Source organism: Thunnus maccoyii, chromosome 1 (assembly GCF_910596095.1).
Source record: "Thunnus maccoyii chromosome 1, fThuMac1.1, whole genome shotgun sequence".
Taxonomy (NCBI): Eukaryota; Metazoa; Chordata; class Actinopteri; order Scombriformes; family Scombridae; genus Thunnus; species Thunnus maccoyii.
The window spans coordinates 28,956,236-28,976,871 of record NC_056533.1 but is presented as its reverse complement, the minus strand read 5'-3'; the positions used below and the strand labels follow the sequence as shown (position 1 = coordinate 28,976,871).

General features: G+C 40.2%; 1 protein-coding gene across 2 annotated transcripts; it reads right to left on the bottom strand.

The window, feature by feature from the left end:
* Positions 1–1,191: 1,191 nt before the first annotated feature.
* Positions 1,192–20,155, bottom strand: tmod2 (tropomodulin 2). Of its 2 annotated transcripts, none has more exons than XM_042412498.1 (10): positions 20,041–20,153; positions 14,036–14,256; positions 10,874–11,030; positions 5,679–5,801; positions 5,309–5,383; positions 5,088–5,218; positions 4,886–4,993; positions 4,631–4,774; positions 4,046–4,190; positions 1,192–3,480 (listed from the first exon to the last, which is right to left on the bottom strand). In XM_042412498.1, the coding sequence occupies exons 2-10, from the start codon at positions 14,159–14,161 to the stop codon at positions 3,449–3,451; spliced, it is 1,041 nt and encodes a 346-aa protein (XP_042268432.1). In that variant the 5' UTR covers positions 14,162–14,256; positions 20,041–20,153; the 3' UTR covers positions 1,192–3,448. The 2 variants fall into 2 exon arrangements, with proteins under 2 accessions (XP_042268432.1, XP_042268424.1); XM_042412490.1 differs by lacking the exon at positions 1,192–3,480 and adding an exon at positions 3,518–3,886 and having other exon boundaries at positions 20,041–20,155.
* Between the last annotated feature and the right edge of the window lie 481 nt (positions 20,156–20,636).

The following is a 20,636-nucleotide window of genomic DNA, read 5'->3' as shown; positions in this document are numbered from 1 at the left end:
ACCACCACCACCACCACCCAGTGTTTTCTCTAACAGCAGTTCACCGCAGAACTCTGGCACAGGAAGCCCAGAGAGGGATGGAGTCATATGCATTACATCATCTCTCAGGCATGTGCAAACAATTTCAGAAAACTGGATCTAATTAAAGGGTGTATGCAGACAGTTACCATCTAGTACTGGCCAAACCAAAAGGCCCAACTATCAGTCATTAACAAATACTGTGCTTTGGATTTGGCCAGTACTCTTAAAATCTGCACTTCAACTTCACACATTGTTTGTTTTTAACTCTGGCTGTGTTGGGTCATCATTATGACGTCTTACTGGCCAGACAGTGTTCAAATACACATATCTTCATTTTAAACTGTAGTCAACATGTCAAGATTTTATGATAATGCAAAGTACATGTATATTTTCATTTGAACCAATAGAGCAGACAGGAAGACGAAGGCATCCTGTTTTTGCTTAAACTATGTGAGACAGAAAGAAAAAAAAAATTCTGTATATTTGAAGTTGTTTATGGAAATTTAAGAGGACATTGGGTCAGTAATCAATGCCTTATTAGTACATATTAAAGGGTATGGCTGGCAATGTTCTATATTTTTCTCATTGTCAACAAATCTCATGTGCAGAGCCAAACCAACAACGAATCGATCGTACTTAGAAGTATTGAGTTTGTATCCAAAGCCTGATATGTCTTATTTCTCTGTGCCGCAGACCTCTGTTGTTGTCCAAAAACTATTAAAAACATGTCAATGAGCCACACAGCTGCACTGGGTGACATGTTCCTTTGCCCAGAAGAGTACAGGAAGATTAGTTTGTTTAGAAACGGCTCAAAAGAGTTACGACAACAATCACATTTTTAGTCTTCGGAGAGTGGTTCTGTGTAAGGCAGACACCACTGCACATTTGCTATTTACAGTGATTTGCTAGCTTGTTGTGCTACACAACCTCTTGACTTCATACCAAAGTTATTTACAATGTATAAAGTAGTACAAAGACTCGTGTTTTTAATAGTTTTTGGACAACAGTGGAGGTCTACAGCAAAGAGGAATAAGATATATCAGTCTTTGGATACACACACACACACACCCACAATACTTGATCATACTAAGCAGAATCAATTCATTGTTTATTGTGGTTTAATATGCTTGTTAAAACAAAAAGTAAAAATGAAAAAAATGGCACACAGACTTTACTGTATGTAAAAACATTTATTGTTGAGGATGTCTTATATTCAGCAGTGCGTTTTATAATAGTACATATTCCTTATGTTGACTCTACACCTGGATTTTGAATTAAGGTATAAAAAAAAATCTCAGCAGTGAGTTGTGTAGATTTACTGTATGTGGTACACACATAAAAGGGTGTGTGTGCAACTTGAGATGGCATTTTACAATTAATATACATTTTATGAATCACAGAATAGTATTAACAAGCCCAAGCAAAGAAGCAGTTTTCCACTTTAGCTGACTGTCCATCAGCAAAGCACAATAATGTCAAAAAAGAAACACTAGCGGATATGATCATGGAAGAAGCACACAGTTATAAAACCCAAAGTACTGAGCTCAGCCATACAACTCTTGTCCAAGGAATGTGAGGCTGTTAAGATGAAAGAACATTTTTGGTCGATAGAAACATGATGTTCACAAGTGATGACTTCATGCCAGCATATTGTTCCTATTACACATGAACAGTATATACAAGTTTCAAGTAACTCCTGAATTAGTCCTGTTACACCCATCCCATCTCAAGCAGGTTAGTGTACCTAAGTTCAGTTAGAGGCACACACAGCATGTTGTCATCTCTTACATAATGAATGACATGCTACTGCTAAGATCCTGCTGAGTGCCAAGTGTGTGTGAAAAGTAAAATTTAAGGTCTGTAAAATTCTTTTTCTATCTGGGAGATGTATTTCACTTAAAAAAAAAAAAAAAACTTTCAAAAAGTAGCTGCAACCTGAGGAGCTGAACTGAGAGGTTTCACACAAGCTGTTTGCCAACTCTTCCTCACATCTCACTGAGCTACTTGATGAACATTTTGCTATAAATGGTCGACAAAAATGAAAGACAAAATGTAGCAGAGCATGGGGCCATCTAAAAAAAAATTTTTTTAGATCATTGCCTCCTTTCTCAGATGTGTACTGTGAGGATGTGACTGTAGCTTATTAGCCAAAAGCTAATCCAATAATCAATCACTCCAATATTGATACGTTAAGCACTGCACCTGTTAGTCTTTGGCATGGTTAAGCATCAGAGAAGCTCAGTGCATCGAGCAGACATTTACAGCGTCATTTGTTACACCTCTTCAGTCTAAACTAGGTTTAATATCCTTTTTGTTTTACAGTACAATCCCACTTTTACTTGATCCAAAATATCAAAATACAGTTATAATGTCCTGTTAAGAAATATAAATGATTGGGATAACCGACATCAGAATTTGAACCGTATGAAAATCAAGATCTTCAGATAGAATAAAAGAAATAGAAAACATATGCACTGGTACTTTCAGTATAGATTCCGTATAAGGGGGGTGAGTCAGCATCATTTCTTAGGCTGACTACAGCGTGAGGCCAGCACTAACTAAAACACCGTGCACACATCAACCGTTATGTACATCAGCCCAGCAGTTATAGCTGGAATTACAAGGCAACACCAATAAACAACACCTGCAAACCACCCTACATGTGAAATGTACAAAAGTGATGTGCTCAGTGACATCAGAGCAAAGGATCATACCTGCACTGTGCTGCTGGTTACTACATGCTGACAGACAGCAACTTGTCTTTTCTACAGCTGTACAGTCAGACAAAGTTTGCAGGACTAGTAGTCATGGCTAAACTATTACTGTTCTGTATGAGATGGCAGTAAGCTGGGCTGCTAACAGACTGCTTTCCATCAAACAGATTGATTTCAGGACTAACTCCACTGGTTCAATATAGGAATTTTTACTGGAGGCTCAGGCCTCAACAGCAAACTATCTTAGTAGAGAAGACAGGGGTTTCTGAATGTTAGTTACTGTTTATACAAAGCTGTTATTGTTCTTTCTGTTACTTGGTAATGTGAAATAAACGAAAAATGAAATTAAAATGAAAATGATTATAGCACAGTATAAAAGAAAAAAAGTAAAAAGTCTGGACAAGTCATTTAAAGGCTCAAAAAAAGGAGCAGCTGAAATGAAACGACTAAAAACTAAATCAGATTTACACCTTCAATTACAACAACATAATAATAATAATAAACATAAGTATAAACATGTATATGGGAGAGGGCAATTCCAGTTATTTCCCTTCTTCTCAGATGTATGTTCTGGTTGAGCACGCCTTGCCCCGCAGTTTGGCACAAGACTTAAGTTTCCACACAGTGAGATGAGACCAGGGCAGTGGCTGAAATTATTCCACATGGTGAGATGAAACGACAGGATTGGCTGGGAGACAGGTTGGACCCCGCCCCTACAGGTCCCCTTCCACTCTCTTCCTGCGGACTGGAGAGGACAAGCGGAATAAAAAGACAGTCAAATATATGATTTTTTTTTTTTTTTTTTTGGACAGATAAGTGAAATAAAGAATGATGAACCGCAAACATGCTACACAACCTTCAAACCTACACAGGCCTGTTAGTTATCATGACAACTAAGTGAGTCATCATGTGCTACACGGTCAAAGTTTACACCTATTTCAACAGTGTGTGTGAGTGAGAAAAGAGGAAGTGAGATGTCGTCACTCTCAAAGCTCTAAGATCAAAACGTGTCAATCTCCATACAGTTAGAGCAGTGAATGTTCCATTCAAACACTGTGAAAGAAATCACTGTTATCATTGATGCGTTTATACACTTGCGACCACACCCATGCATCAGACCTGTGCTACCGCAGCTCTTACAGGATGAGGAGCTAAAAGAGAGAACAGAGGTCGTCACTGTGGAATGATGTCTTGTAAACATCTGGATTCCGTTGGGTATGTCGCAACACTTTGTCATGATGCGGTCTCCCAAAGGTGGACAAGTTTAGACAAGTCTCCAGTTCTTGAGAATGTGTGTGTGTGTAACATACCCAGGTCATTGTTCTTGGTGATCGCTGCTGCAGCTCTGGAGCGAGGTCCTTGCTGGGTGAAGTGGTAACCAAACTTCACTATGCTGTTGTTCTCCTCCAACATTTTAGCTATCTCCATCTCTATGGTAGTGCCCAGCTGCTGCCTCTGAAACACACACACATAACATACAAGAGGTCAACATCTGTACATGAGTGTAAGAAATTCACTTTGGTTTATAGAAGTAAGACTCATTTCTGACCACTAAAATGTGATTTATGTTCTTCCCCACTACTGGAAACTCTCAACTGTTCTTTAATTTTTTTTTGTTAGGTCAGTGGTTTGTATTGGTTGGCATTTTCTTCAGCTGCACGCTGCATAGCACAAATATTTTTTTACTACTTCAGGCTACATGAAACCACTTTATTTAACTGTCATAAATTGTCCCTCAGTCATAAATTCCCATTAATCACCTACAGAGACATGAAAAAACTATTCTCTTATCACTTTAATCTTTAATTTTGTGAGCTTTTATTTAGAGATTTTAACTAGTAAAGTCCCTGTTCATTCATGATTCTGGTGTGCTGGTGTCACAAAGCATATGGTACCTGGTTGTCTATCTTGATCTCTGTGAGTGTGTCGTTGTCTCGCAACGCATCAACCAGAGCCTGCACCCCCGCCCCGGTGATGAAGTTGGACTCCAAGTTCAAACTTCGCAACGTCTTGTTCTCCCTCAGCATTTCACTGAACGCCTGGAAGGGACATGGAGTAGGAGGAAGGAGGAAATAAAGTTAAAAGACGTAAATGTGGAGCTGTTAGGTCTAAACAAAGCCATTTCAAGTCTGCAAAGCATTCCCTCTCACCACAGCGATGGGGTCGTTACTCCGTGTTGCTGCCAGGCTGAACTTCTTGACGTGCGTGTTCTTCTCCATGGCTTTGGCCAAGTCCTTAAGCGTGGGAATTGGGATGTTCTGAAAAACCAAGAAACGCAGCTGTTGGTCCAAGGATAGACAAGCATACAGCGTATAGATTCTCTGAACTTGTGTTTCTGTTTGCGTGTTGTACCTTAATGTTGTTCAGGTTAACCTCTGTTAAGGAGCTGTCATTGCTCTTTATCCTCTGCAGGGTTTCTTCTACATTAGTGGGGTTGGGAGGCTCATCAAACACTGGGTTCATCTTCTCTCCTTTAATCACATCTGGGAAAACCAAACACAGGATATTAATATTCTTTTGTACTTTTGAATTCAATACAAAAGTTTAGAGGTTGATTCTACAATTGTACTTACTGTTGTAGCCCTCTTTAGTTCCAGTCCCATCATACGTCTGAGTACTGGTGACCAGCGTGTGAACACCCAGAATTGCTGCAAACAAAACACACATGTTCTCCAGAATTAAAAAAATGCATCAGTAGGGCAATAAGGGTAACAAAATCTAGAGGTCATAGCAAGTGGTGTTGTTTTGCTCAATGAGCCCTTTTATTCTCCCATCAACACATACACAGAGTAAAAGGACAGAGCCATGAGAAAGACCATGAGAATGAAAGGAGCTTGTGTTTTACTGTCCCAGCAGAGACTGGGCTCAGGCAGAGTCACAGTTTCTCACAAATCCAACACTGTGTTTTGCTTTCTCAGCATTTTTTTTTCCACTCTCTCTTACCTGCAAGATCACATAGTTCTGTATCTGTGGCGCTGGACAGGGCTTCCTCCAATTCCGGGTCGAGGGTTGTGACTTCCTGCTGGCATGTTTCTATTGGTTTCTGCTTAGGAACAAATACTTTACCTATGAAGAAAGAGGGAAATAGGAAAGAGGAAATGAGGAAAGGATGAGACGATGTCATTCATATTCTACCTCAAAGGAGATGATTTAGCCCTCATAAAAAATATGCAGGCAATAAAGTACTTTAACTTTAACGCAGACATAAGACACAGGTACAAGCAGGCCGAGTAAAGGTTTTACGAGATGTTACGCAACCTTCCATTTCTATAAAAACTGTCAAACTGGTAGATGTTGGTTAATGTGACTTGTTATGGTCTTTTCAGACAAGGAGCAATTGACGCACATAAGGAATTCATTGGGGGCAGGTAGGGAGGTGCGGGCAATCTGACAGTTGGAGCGACAAGCAGGCGCAATACCGCTAAACTGTTGCAGCCGTGCTCGTCTCACACACGCCAGAGTTGAACTGTCTTGAACTTTTTTTCTACGCAACGTGCAGTGTTCATCGATGGACAAGAGACTGATCTTTGCCATTTCTGAGTTCCCTGAGATATACAACTGTTTTCTAAACAGTTATGAGAGGATGAAGAAGCCTACTGTTTACAGTGAATCTGTGCAATGACGTCATTAAGGTATCAACATGCTACAGAGACATTAGAGGCAGTGGTGAATTATCAGCAGATCATTTTCTCCCCGGGACGACGATGAACGTTGACCGGCCAATCATCTCAGTAGTCAAACTGCTTGGCCGGTCTCAAAAGGCGTCATTTGGATAAACTGACCACATATTGAGAATCTAAATGGATACTTTATCGCCTGACAAAATATTAAAACTTAATGTGACATAATAATGGTCCTCAGTCGAAAATTACAACAGCTTTTAGCGCCATTGCTGGCAGCACAGAGCGCCTGCCGTTTACTCCTGTCTATTTGCATGAGGAGCGCGGTGAGACCCTGCAGATCCAAGCGGGTACGCAGGCGGAGTGTTGCTTACCATTTGAAAAGACCTTTATTCTCTCGCCATCATTCCTATACTCTTGCCTTGTGCCACAGTCATGAGACTGCATGACTACCAATTGCTGTGTGACTCTTTGTGTGTGTGTGTCTGCACGAAAAGAAAATAGACACATTTCCAGATACAGCTACTGTGTAATTACATGAAATAGGTTTGAAATTAATACCAAAGCCAATCTGTGTGTTTGACTTGTTTACTTAAACGCATTATGCTTTACTGCAATGCATGGGGGAACAACACAGATCAAACTGAAGATTGGACATTGAAGTATTTTTCTGTTCATATAATAGCCTGATCAATACTTAGGATGACAAACAGTAAACTGGGATATAAAATTGTTGTAGAGGTTATCTTAGAATAATTGTGATGTTCCTCAGAAGGCGGTAAAGTCTGAGCAGAAATGTGCTGGACCTCCCCGCTGGAACTAATTTTACACAACTTTCCCCAATCATCAGTTCAGACAAGCTGAACTTAGTGCAGCCACAACTGTCTGACAAGCATGGTATTACCATGGTAACCTATCTGAGGGAAGAAACAGGAAGAGCGAAGGAAGTCATGGAACAATGACTGGACTCTAATCTTGACTGCACTGCTCAGGCAACAAACATTTGCACTGGATGTAGAGACCATCCAGTGGGTAACATTCACTGCCTTTCCTTATGCCTGTCTACTCAGACAAAAACTCCCCGAGAACTGGCCCTCACTCACTCTTTCCCTCCGTCTAAGTCGGTCAAGCCAGTCAAATTGCTCAAACTGGTCCCAAGTGGGGTCTCTGGCACTTCCTGAGAGCCAGCAAACAGTAAATACAGTCATCAGGCAGCATCCTGTGCCAGTCCCTCTGGAGCAACATTTGGCCTGTCAGAAGTGAGGAAAGACATGGCCAAGAAACTGACAGCTGCATGATCTGACAGTCCATGTAATCCCAACGGAGTGTATATCATGGGTTAAATGAGGAAAACATATGGGGAGACAAAATTGTAACAATGCTGAAGGGAAAATAGATACATCAAGAAAGTGGAGTCATGCAAGCAATGCACCATAAGCATATTTTAAAGCAATGTCATTCATGACATTGCATCAATTTGTCATCTGGTGTTGTGCATGCTGATAGTAGTACTGAGCAGGCCACCAAAATCCTGTGATATTACACATCCTCCTCTTCCATAGAGGCTCAGCATATAGGTTCTACTTCAACCACCATTTAGCTACAATTTCTTGGTTAAAAGGGACCTATAATGCACATTTCCATGTCTGTATTTTTATTCTGCAGCTTTACTGGAATATCTTTGCATGATTTACAGTTCAAAACACTGCTGTCTCTTTAAGACCCCCATCCTGATGAGCCCACTCTGTTCTGATTGGTTAGCCCCCCCAGAAGTTGCCCCTCGACAGACTTCCATCGGCTCCAGAGGCTACGTAAACAAACAACGGTAGTAGGATTTAACTTCTTTTTCCTCATTCTTTACTTGAAAGATCAACCTTTCAAATGCATCTGTGTATGTTTGAGCACGAATCCAAAATGTGCAATCATCACAAGGAGGAAGCAGAAGTAACTTTACGAATGAAGAATTCAGAGAAGGCTGAAGTCCTGGTTTCTGACTTGCAGCAAGCATTTTTACATATGTTCACCTCAAGTTTTTGGAACTCTGATCATGTTTAACAGACATCCAACATCATAACAGTATATAAATAACAGAAAATCATAAAAAGCATATTATATCCCCTTTAAATAATGTTGTCAAACCTGGAGGGAACTCAAGGCTGGAAAGAAGGACGGGACAATAAAAAAAGACGGATTAGAGAAAAGTAATAAAAAGGACTGACCCAATATAGTAACATGTAAGTGGTTGAAAGGCTGAAATGGTTGCCATGGCATTTAAGCAGGTTGTTTTGCTCTAATATCATGTGCGTTATTCAAAAGGAGACACACACACACACACACACCACTTATCAGCAGGGGGTGAGTATAACAAGGGGAAGAGAATCAGCTAAATTCCACAGAACCACCACAGTGATTTCAGTTTTCCATGTTGTCATAGGGCGCATACACACACACACACACACACACACACACACACACACACTCACACACACACTCACACACACACTCACACACTGACTCACTCACTCACACACACACACACACCCTCTCAATCACTCAGAGGGAGTATGATTTCTAACAGACCAGCATTGGGTCAGGGGGAAGATGTCAGTTCCATATTTCCTCTCCATTGAGGGAGTAGCTTTCAGATCTCCAGGGATCCCAACGAGAGGAATTCCTCTGGACAAGAATGTCTTCCTGGTTCCTGTAATGTTTCTACTCTATTCATTTTTTTTGTCATAGTGTCATATAAAGTATTTCCTCATTTTCTCTACAAAAAAGATTACCACAAGTATGTGTAAAAACCAGTTTGAACCAGAACTGGTTTCTCTCGAGAAGGTCTGGTAATCTCAGTTTATACAGCAAGGTTAATCCAGTGAGTGTTTATTGCACCAACAGCTCTATGATATCACATGTGATGATGCATCCCACATTCAATTCATGGTGTGTTTTCACTCATGCCACAGGCTCAGGTGCATGATTATGTAACAGGAGTGTCACATATGGCCGAACTCAACGACTGTGAAAATTAAAAGATAGGTTCATAATTTTTCAAGTCTGCCCTAGTCAGGTGCCTAAACGAACATTGACATATGTTTTTCTTGCTGTAATCATTTCTCCTGTTCATACTGGCCTTCATAATACACTTTCAATGTAAGTGATGGGGAACCTCCCTGTGAGAAAAAGTGTATTTAAAGGTTTATTTGAAGCTTATATGAGGCTTCAGCCATCCAAATTAGTGAAATAAATTGAATATATTTTCAAGTGTTTTTAGTGCAAAATTCCCTCTTTTTGTTACTATCCTTTCACTGCAGCCGAACGGGAAAACATTGTCCATCGAGACACAAAGAGGGAAATTTTTACTAAAAAGATTAACTGGGGAAGATATCCACGTTATTTGACTAACTCAGATGGTTGAAGCCTCATATTATGTTGAGATAAACTTTTAAATATGTTTTTGCTCAATATGAGGAATGTGGATTTTGACCCCCCCCCCCATCACTTACATCAGTAAGCACATTTGAAGTGGATCCTCTAGTGGTCAGTATGAACAGGAGGAATGATTACAGCAAGTAAAACCTATTTCAATGTTCATATGGGCACCAACTATTGTTTCAAGACAGACTTGAAAAATGGTGAACGTATCCTTTAAGATCATTTTTATGGAATTTGGAGTTTATTGTATATTTACTATGAGACAAAACTCCACAGCTGGAGTCACAGTACAGCTCTTCGACCAGTGAGCCACCAGGATACTTTGTTCATTGGCATTTCAATCAATGAGCAAAAGCCAAACAACAAAAAAATCTATGTCAACTTGAGAAATCACTCCCATTCAAATAAAGCTTTAAGCTAATATTTGCATAGCCTCTTCTGAAAGATAAAGCCTGAACCACATTAAGTTAAGATTTACCAATCACTAGAACCTGAAATAAAATAAATACACCAACTAACATCAATAAAAAGAGCGATTCCAGACACAAAACACCTGAACATTTCTAAAAGATTTCATCTTAACCTTGCCTACTCTTTTGACACTCCCCGCAGTATCTCCTATCCCCTGATACAAACACACCTCCCCCACACTGCATGTTGCATAAGAGCAGACATGCATTAATAACGCCTGCAAAGACAGCAGAACAGTAATTACTGCTATGTGTCTGTACTGCTGATACAGACACAAACACACCTCGGTTCTCCATCCCCTGAGAAATACGATGCTAACATGAGATAGCACCTTGTTACTGCCTGTGCATGCACTAACACCCCTCCTGGAACTTGGCGAGTTTCCAGTGATGATTTCAACAACAATACTTGACTTTAGTGGCTTTTATTAATTGTAAAACTAATTTTTGCATTTATCTGTGTCAAAACTATAAGAATTGAGGTTCACTGCAAGTCAAAATGCCACACAACATTCAAAACAAGCATTAACAATAATTCAAAAACTTTTATTTTATTTTATATAACTTTAAGTGTTGTTTGGAGCTATTTTATGGACAAATGTTGACAAACACACACCTTTTTTCTCCCCTGTGAAGGGCACAATATCCTCTCTGTCCTTGTACTCGATGGCTTCCTTCTCCAGGTATCTGAGGAGGCTATCCCTGTTGAATGGTCCCGTGTCTTTCTTCACCGTCTGGTCCTTCTGACGCATACCCGCCGGGAGAAGAGCATTCTGTAGGTGACAAGGAGACACATTAGATGAGTCAGCTGATAACTGACTTCAATACACTCACCATAGACTTGCTGTCTTCTGTCTATAAAAAGGGTAGACACGCTTAGTATATTGGTAAATAATGCAAGTCTGTATGCTATTTGTAAAACAAATTATTAGAACATTTCTATATCAGGCAGCTAAAATACAGGTAAAATAGTCAGGCTCTGTCCCATGGCATGTCAATATCTCTCTGAAGGTACATGTATGTTGATATGAAGTTTTTATACAGAATGCTGAGGTTTTTATACAGAATGCTGAAGCCAGATACCTAAAGGGAACTAACAAGCTTCTTTGAATCTGTTTCCATATCATTTTAAAGGGGAACTATTATGCTAATTTTCAGTTCTATATTTTCATTTTTGGACTCTACTGGAGTAGCTTTGCATGATTTACAGTTTGAAAAACTCCTTATCCCCTCAGCTCAGTGCGATAAGATATGTCTTATTTTACTGTTTGCTGATTGCTCTCAGCAAGTATTGGAGTTGTGTTAAGTTACTGCTGATGCAAACCCAACATTTCCTGCCCTTGCTGCTTCAAATTGAAGGCTTTTAAATGACTAAATAACGGGAGACTTTAATTGTGAATAATTGTGCTCCTCACCAAATTAGCAGAGCTTTGATAGTAGCGCTAAAAACCGGGTGACACAACAACATATGGAGATATTTGGAGCTCCTTGTTCAGCGGATCAGTTAGACTCAAGTCATGGCTCAGTGTGACTGCCCCCCAAACAATGTAAAAACGCTATAATGACAGCAGAGCGGAACAGTTAACCCGTGCGCTGTGCGTGGAGCAGATGACCATATAAAGAAATCTGTCACAAGTTGACGTCGGCCTGCGCTGAAAGTACAAAACACTGTTGGAAACCAAGCATTTAGAGCAGTCTGAAGCCAGTGCTTTTTGCTAACAGGGATTGCTTCTACATATGTTTACCTCACTATTTGAAACTTAAACCACGTTTAATATGAACATCCGACATTGTACCATTATAAATATGACAGAAAATAAGGAAAAGCATAATAGGTCCCCTTTAAGGTTTTATTCATTACTTTTAAAGCACTTCCATGGTCTAATTCCAGCATACATTTTTGAGTTTTTATGTGTCTGCACATTCCTGGTCTTGTCACTTTTAACTCACTACTTTGTCTTCTACCTATCATTTTTGTTACATTAATAATTTTCTTTTTTATTTGTTGACTGTTCTGCTCTGAAAGCATTTTTCAGAATAGTGTAGAAGGTGGAAAAAGGTTGAAAAAATTGCCTGTCTACTCCAAACAAAATACTAGGGCTACTCCCTTGAAGTCGCTGAGTCGATGCATCAGTTGATAAATCATTATACATAGAGTATCACAGCATGATAGTGTGAAAGGCTGTAAACTTTGACAGATTCTTGTCTCTGAATGACCTAAATACATAACTGATGGAAACAGAGAGGGATGATGGAAAGAGAGGACAGTGCAACGCAGAGCAAGTGTGTTTCCTGCTCCAAGCACTCAGCCCTGGTGTTAAATGTAGCAAAGTCAGCTAAACTACTATTTAAATAGATGCGTACCAGCATCTCGACCATTGCCTCTCTATCATCCAGTGTGATCAACTGTCCAGCTGACAGTGCTGTCAGCAGCCATAAGGAGAGAACTGACGCAAACTTTTTATTTCTCTGACTGTGTGGAAATCTGACATTTTCACATCAGTCTTACAGGTAAAATATAAGACTCATGTAGGTTCTTATTATCAATTTAGTGTGGGATGGCTGCTCTGCAGGTGCGCTTGATTGTAACTGCCGCCTATAAAAACAAAATATATGTGACAAGATTAATACTAATATACTTTAGATGAGAATACCCCAACCCCACCCCGCTTTTCCAAGTCGATGCATCGGTCTGGAGTGCCAACTGAGTTGACTGTGAAAATCCTGATGTTGGGGACAGCCCTACAAAACACAATTTGGCATGTTCTCAAACGTCTGTCAGATACATGTCATTCCTTGAATCTTCAGGTCTGTGTTTTAGTTGGCATCAATTCTAGACTTAGAAACGCGAAATTCACATGGTGAATTGACATGAATTACTAATTCCTCATAAGGTAAACACACTATGAACTAGTTAAACCTGATGCATGTCAACCAAAAACATATGGCTTAAAAGACCTAACATAAAAACATAACCAATTGTTGACCATTTGAAGGTGAGGGAAAAGTTGGGGGCGGTGAACAAGGATGTGTTAAAATAGTTCATCTGACCAGCATGGGCGCACTGCAGCTATTAAAGCCAAATGTTCCACTTCTTTTTGGTCACAAAGCTACTATTTTGCCAGAGTGAACACATCAAATTCAACTTTTATTCAACAAATTGAACTGAAAACCAAAGGACTGCGAATCTAAAAGTTAATATTTTCCCACTGCTGCTGACCGTTTCCTGTGGGCCTTGAGTGGGGTGATTCGTCTCACTCAGTTTAGATAGAAAATAAATAAAACAAGCAGGGGCTGTGGTGTACTCTCTATCTCTATTTACAAATAAACATACAAACACTTAGCAGCCTGCTGACAGAGCTGTTGTAGCTCAGACCCTTTAAATTATTTTCCCAACCATGGAGGCTGGGAGCTGGGGGGTTGCAGTTAGAAGTTACAATGGAAAATTCCTCCCTTGGATTTTAATTTGTGACGGTCAATGCATTTCAGGAAGTTCAATAGTGATGACACATATCCTATACATTCTGGTGTATGTCATTCTCTATTATTTATATTATATGACACTAGAAACTAACTACACCAGGAAAGCAATCTGGTTTTTGAAAACAGGGGCTTATCTAAAACTGTAGATGTGCCCCCTACTTTAAACGATTGAAAAGATTTTTATTATACTGAGGCTATTGTGACACTGGCCATTTCCCAACATGCTCCTTTGCCCACAGAAACTCCTTCCCACTAAAGAGCCCTGGAGCTCCTCCAACCCTCACCGAGCCCTGACCTCAGGGTCCATCTCCTCGAGGGCTGTCTCCAGCTGTTTCAGTTCATCCGCCGACAGTTTGTTGAGGATTTCATCTTCGTCGAGATCCTTGTACTTGTCCAGGTCCTTCTTGTACGACAGTGCCATGGTGCCGGCTATAGCTTGCTAAACAACACTGGACAGCAGACCACAGTCACACTGTTGCTTCTCAGGCTCGCTGCTTCAAATCAGGGAGACACTACCTAAAAAAAAAAAAAAAAAAACGATGGCACACACACAGACAAATAAACATTCATGATGAGAGATGAGGCATACAATTACCTTTTCATTTTGCTGACTAAAACAATCAAATTCAATTATATCTTGTAAAATGAGATAAGCATTGTTTATCTCTGTGAAACCATAGTGAAGCACAGCTGGGCTGCATAATAACGCTTTGCAATGATGTAACACACACACACACACACACACACAGCTGGAACAAAGGAAGAACTTTCTCAGACTCAGAAAAAAAAAAAAAACATCTGACCACTCCCAGGATGGTCACTGACAACTCTTCCTGTAAGCAAACTTTAGACACCGTTATCAACTTCAGAGAAAAATGAAAGAAGATTCAATTAAGATTAAATAAAGCTTTAAACAAAAATAAGAGAATGAGTTAGGGAGTGAGTGTATATCCTCTCAAAGTAAATGAAGAGGCCTCAGCCTTCAGTTGCCTCTCCCACGCCACAGTCCGAACAAAATATGACCTCATGATTTCCAGACTCCCTGCAGGACTCCACAGATGGTCTTAGTCCTAATCACTCACATACACTTACTGTACAGACATTTAAACCTAAACTTGTACTTTCCCCAAATGGTCTGCTCACGCTATAGTCAACCACATCTATGTGTGTAGGCCTAAGCACTTAATTGCTGGTTATTGAGCTGAAGAACCTTACTGTGCGAGTGGGTACCTGTAAATGCTTTAGATTACACAAGCATATCCCATCAGTCCAACTGATTCATGTCAATGTTGAAATACAACACCGTTTCTAAACTCTGTGACAGCAGAAAACTGTGAATAGTCTCTGTTTCAACTCTGTGGCTTAGCCAAGGATTCTTTAAACATTTAAAGCCATTTCCCCGGAGCTGCCTGAGTGATTTCTCCAGTTCAGAGGAGTTCCCTGAACAGTCTGTGTCTCTGTCTGCATCTCTCACGCTGTTCAGTTCTTCATCACCACAATCCAAGCTCTGTCCTGGCCTAATTCTTCCCCTCACCTTCTCCATTAGACCTCTACAACAACCACGTTTAATCTGAAATGATTTTCAGAGTCGTAGCAGGGGCATTCACAAGCCTGTGTGCCAGCAAAGGAAGCTGCGCTAAAATGTCAGCGCTGATGGCTTTAATCAAAGAATGAATATAATGATCTACAATAATAATGTCACCCTAATGTTCTACTGTACAGTGGTTCAATCAGATCATGGAGAACAGACTCAGAAGTGCAATGAGGTCTTGTACGTTGCTACTTCAGGATATTAACACGGCTAACTGGGAGGAAGGCGATCAGCTATTCAAGCTGCAATGAAATGAAACTAATGGTGCCAGACAGGTAAAGATAGTAGGGACAAAGCTGAAGACTAGCTGAACCTACAAAGTCTGAACAGACAACACATAAAGATTGTTTCCACCCCAACTGGTGCTGATTTTTAGTCTTTGACAGTCAGGACGGAGCACAAACCTTCCGAGTGAGTAATCACACAGACAGCACATTAAACAACTGGTCAGTAATGACTGGAGTTCTGGCGGTACACCACCTTGTAAATCCCTCCAAGAACACCAATTATCGCGTGTTCTTGTACCAAAACAAGACAAAAAAAAGAAGAGGAAAGAAAAGAGTTTGGGTGAGATCCTGGATGGAGAGGTGTGGGCAAGAGGGAACTGGAGATGAGTGAAGTCTGTAAAACGAAGCTAAATTCAGGTCCTGGTCGGCTCTTCGATTTTATGTTGACATTGATTGTCTTTACAGCTCAATCAGCTTTTCTTCCATTTCAGTTGTCCGGTGCACTCTCACACTACAAACCTCCCTCTCCTTATTCTGTTTATTAACCAGTACGTCTCCCTCGTGTTGACGTTCGAGTGACTGCATCTTAAGACTTAGGATTAGAATCTTTACACATTTTATCTGCCGACTGTCAACACCTGCTGATCCAGACTGGCACCACACCGCTCCACCTCGGTGCAGTCAGTCGCCTTTAGGTATTGAAATGATATAAATAGACATTAAAATCTGGCCCGAATGAAAATGTCAGGCTGTAAAATAATGTAAATAAAATGTAACACTGCAATATATATGTATATATATATGCTTACAGAGGAAAACTATGAACACAGCACTAAACAACACTCACATCTTTACATTCAAATAAGCTTTCACTTTAACGCTTCACCTGACAGATTAAAAATATCCAATATATCCAAATCATATGAAAATTGTCCAGCATCCACAACACCGTTGTTGTGTGCTGTGTTCACATGTGTACGCGTTTCTCTGGAAAGAGGATAGTTTTGTTCCTCTTTTGGAATAAACCTTGACATGCCCAGAGACATGAAACACATGGAGGCTTTAGTGTGATTATGACTGTATCCCTGCACAGCGTGCCCAGTTTCCATAATTTAGGTTTCATAGAAAGACTAATTTTGATGTATTCTGCCAAAAAGTCTCAGATCTAGGCCCAAATCTTTTTTTAGTTACTTCTACACTTGTCAAACATTTACTAGCCAATATGAGCATGTAAAGATGGGTCTTTGGGCATTATTTCAAGTATGATTCATGATTGTAAGGTCTAATTTGGCTTAAATTACCCATAAAAATTCTTTGATGGGTAGAGCGCAATGATGTGATGACATTTCTGGCGGGGGTCTGGAGGAAGTCGAGAGGCCAGACTGGGATAAACATAAGTCACACACGTGTACACACAGACCCACACATATAATGCTCTTATGACAAGATCAGCCCAAAATAACACCATTTATCATATTATCCTATTTTCTCAAAAACACTCCCCACTTCACTGACAAACAATTCAACACGTCTAAGCAAACAGCCACTGTTAAGAGTGAGGCCCAGTAGTTTTGAGAGTCCAGACAGGAGAGTAACGGAGCATGCAGACAGAGATAATGGGTGGACTCGGGACGAGGTGGAGACACTGAGAGGATCCATTAGTCCAATCTGATTGATTCCTTTCTCCTTCTCTTCTCTGCTAATCCTTCAAGACAACAACAGATGGCTCCAAGCCAATAATACTGCAAACCTGTCTGAACTCTACACTCACCTTGGACTTCCCTACACTGACCTTAACACTTTGGCTACTGTTGGACACTTATGCATAGTTGTGAAGATTGCACAAGGACAGACACATAAATATCATGATTTAAGTTCAGCTGACAGGCAGGATGTTAATTTTTTTTTTCAATAAACAGTGTGAAAAGACAAATCTAGCTGATTTAAACAAGGCTATAAGATGTACAATCACATTTACAAAGTTAAACCAAGCTTTCAATTAAAACGTGTATTTATGTGTGAGCACATGAATAAATATTTGCACTTTTATTCTTGGAAATGTGCATAATTAATGCTTGCTTGTCTAGATGTCCAACAAAACAAATGACCTGTAGGTCACAGGAACAACATCAAACTAAGTTACACTATAGAATACTGATCACTTTCTTTTAGAAATCACGTAATAGAAAAGGGAAAAATGAAATGTAAGACATCTATTTCCATCTTTGTCATCACTACATTCACTGAAGTTTACCCATTTTTTAAGAGACATGTCTGAGCCTGTTTCAGTTCAAATTGTCTTCTTTCAAAAAAGTAATGATGACAGACAAATTGGAAGATTATTTGGACCATATTAAGCATGTGGCAAACCAAACACCATCCTAGATATCACTGACTTATATAATCCTCAGCAGTTAGAAAAATCTTAAATTTATGTCCTTCAAGTAAAGGTTCTTACAATCAATATCCAGGTTGTTTGTGCTACTTTAGATCTCAGAGGCTGAAAGGAGTAATACTTAATATGCAGTGAAGAGATGAACAGGAAGCATTGACTGGTTATTACATTATTATAGCACACCGCCCCAACAACACACAAAAAGACTATAGTTAGAATGACCCAGCTCTGCCACCCGAGGGACTGGAGTCTGCACTTCCTCCTCCCACCTACTCTCCTCTATTTTATTCTCTACTCTTTCCACCCTGTTGTTATTCTGCTCTCCTTTATGCTTCATTGGTGCGCAGCACTCTTATGATGGCTGTAAGTGTCAGAAAATGATAGAAAACAGACAGGAAGGAGACAGAGATAGCAACAGAGGGTTTGATCATGTTGACACTAAGACATACACACAGCATGGGGATGACGGAAGAATAAAATTTGTTTAAGGAAATGGTTATAGTGCAGATGTTTAAACATGTATTGGCACATCTCACCCAGACTTTTAGTTTTTTTTCCAATTTACCAGAAACTATCTCTTAGGAAAAAAAACAATCAACATTTCTGTCCTTGCAAGTCTTCACAGACCTGGCAAGGACCAGGCAGGCAGGAAGTAGGGTGTTTCTCAAACAAACACACATGATTTGTATATTCTCCTGTTCTTGCCACACACTCCAGACACACACCACATTATTATATAATGAGAGCAGATTTCAAGGAGTGCCCTGCTTTCCAGCTCAGCAAGGACTAGTATATAAATAATACACGTTCAAGGAAGACTGTCACTCCCACACCCCTTTTAAAAATCTAATGACAATCACTACTCACTGCAGTGGCTATTAAAAGCTAGAATGAAACTGAGCACTCGCAGTTAGGTTTCACTCTCCCCTTTGAGGTATGCAGGTTAAACAAATCATATCTGTTGAGCCTGTTTCTCTGCAATACTGTGCCGCAGGAGGTGGCATGGTGAGCAGGGCAGTATCACCAAAAAATGCTTTGTCAGCAGTCACCAGTGCATACAACTCAGTTACAATACCTGCTTCACAGCTTTAAGGGGGCAACCTGCCTTCAGGCTTTAAAAGGAAAACCACACTTCCCCATGCAGACGTCCTCCTTAAGACAGGGACCACACCCTTCATTCACCATTGAGCACTGCTGGTCAAACTACCTTTGTTAACGTCAACACACACACATAAACCCTTATATTACCTCTTGAGCAAGGAGTGTGTCAGTAAACTCTTTGACACAGGTATAAAGGCCTTTGCACCTAACTATGAAGTAGCACTGCTCCATCCACAATCTTCCCCAGCTCTCACCACCAGTGTGAGTCATCCCAGCTAAAATATGTCCTTAAAAACACTGAAACCCTTGTCTTTGACAAACAAACACTGGCTAAATTGATGCGCTGACAGGGATGGGCTGCTGAGATGAAATTGGTGCGACATTCTTCATACGATTTACGACAATATAACAAGGACCATGACTATGACAGATACCTGAATAATAAGAAAATAGTTAACGTTACCGTTAGTTCTGTCATGAGAATTAACCTATATCGCGGTCATAAATGCAGTACGTTACTCAATGAAACACCAACATTACACACAACGTGTAAGAGTTAAGTTACGTTCATTTCGTGGAAACTTAGCTGCCCTGAATGAAATACTTTCATCCATCTCCTATGTAACGTTAGACACAGCGGGCTACGGAACGACGTTAGCTAAATTAACACGCTGACAGTAAACATGTTGTTCATGATTATTCATCGTCTACCGGAAGGCAACCCTCGTTAGCTGAGACACAATGAAAGCAAAACCAAGCGGTTACTTTAGAAACTTAGCTACATTTGTCGGATGCAGTACACCATGCGAAACAGCCCGATGAGATCTAGCGGCTAACACGCTAACCTTTGCAGTTGACTCAAGTTGCTAACCGTTAAGCTAAACCACCCAGCTAGAGAGTGACAGTGTGTAAAACTGTGCGGCTAGTCTGTTCCCTAGATTGACATACATATTTTAAAACACATCCGAAGCTATCCATTTCCTTACCTGAGGCTACTGGGGCCGGGCTAAGGAATCTCCAAATAATACCAGTGTTCCCAGTGAAAGCGATGTCTTCAGTGCTTGACTTCTCACTCAGGCGAAGGGCGGTAACACGGGGAAAAGAGAACGAGAGCATTCTGACTGACGTCTGATCGAACCAATAGACGGAGAGTCTTCCCTGCGTAAACCAATGGTGTACATGAGCCCGCCTCTTTTATCTAGAAGAACCAATCAGGTAGCAGCAAAGGTAGGTAAGTAAAATAAGACAAAGTAAAATGATTTGCTGGCAACATGACTACTTTAACACATTCTTACAGTCTAAGAAAAGCCTTATCTGTATCATTTAAAGTAGGCCTGATTGCCAATACAAACAATTTTATTACTATAATTATTTGAAACCATTTATTCAGACCTGAATGATAGCTTAACTATAACTCATTATGGCAACTTTGACACACAGCGGCACGTCATATTATGTGACACATTAATGATAATCCGCCCATGAAGACCAGAAGGTACAGTTGAAAGCCCCAGAAAAAGGCTAGTAAGGTTTTCATTTATTTTGTCAAACTACTCACAACTACACTATTGTGAGCTGAGAT

Coding starts and splice junctions, on each gene's coding strand:
- tmod2 (XM_042412490.1), bottom strand. CDS start 14,161: ATGGCACTGTCGTACAAGAAGGACCTGGACAAGTACAAGGATCTCGAC. Junction 5,219..5,308: donor AACTAAAGAGGGCTACAACA/GTAAGTACAATT, acceptor TGGTTTTCCCAG/ATGTGATTAAAGGAGAGAAG. Junction 4,775..4,885: donor GTAACGACCCCATCGCTGTG/GTGAGAGGGAAT, acceptor TGTCCCTTCCAG/GCGTTCAGTGAAATGCTGAG.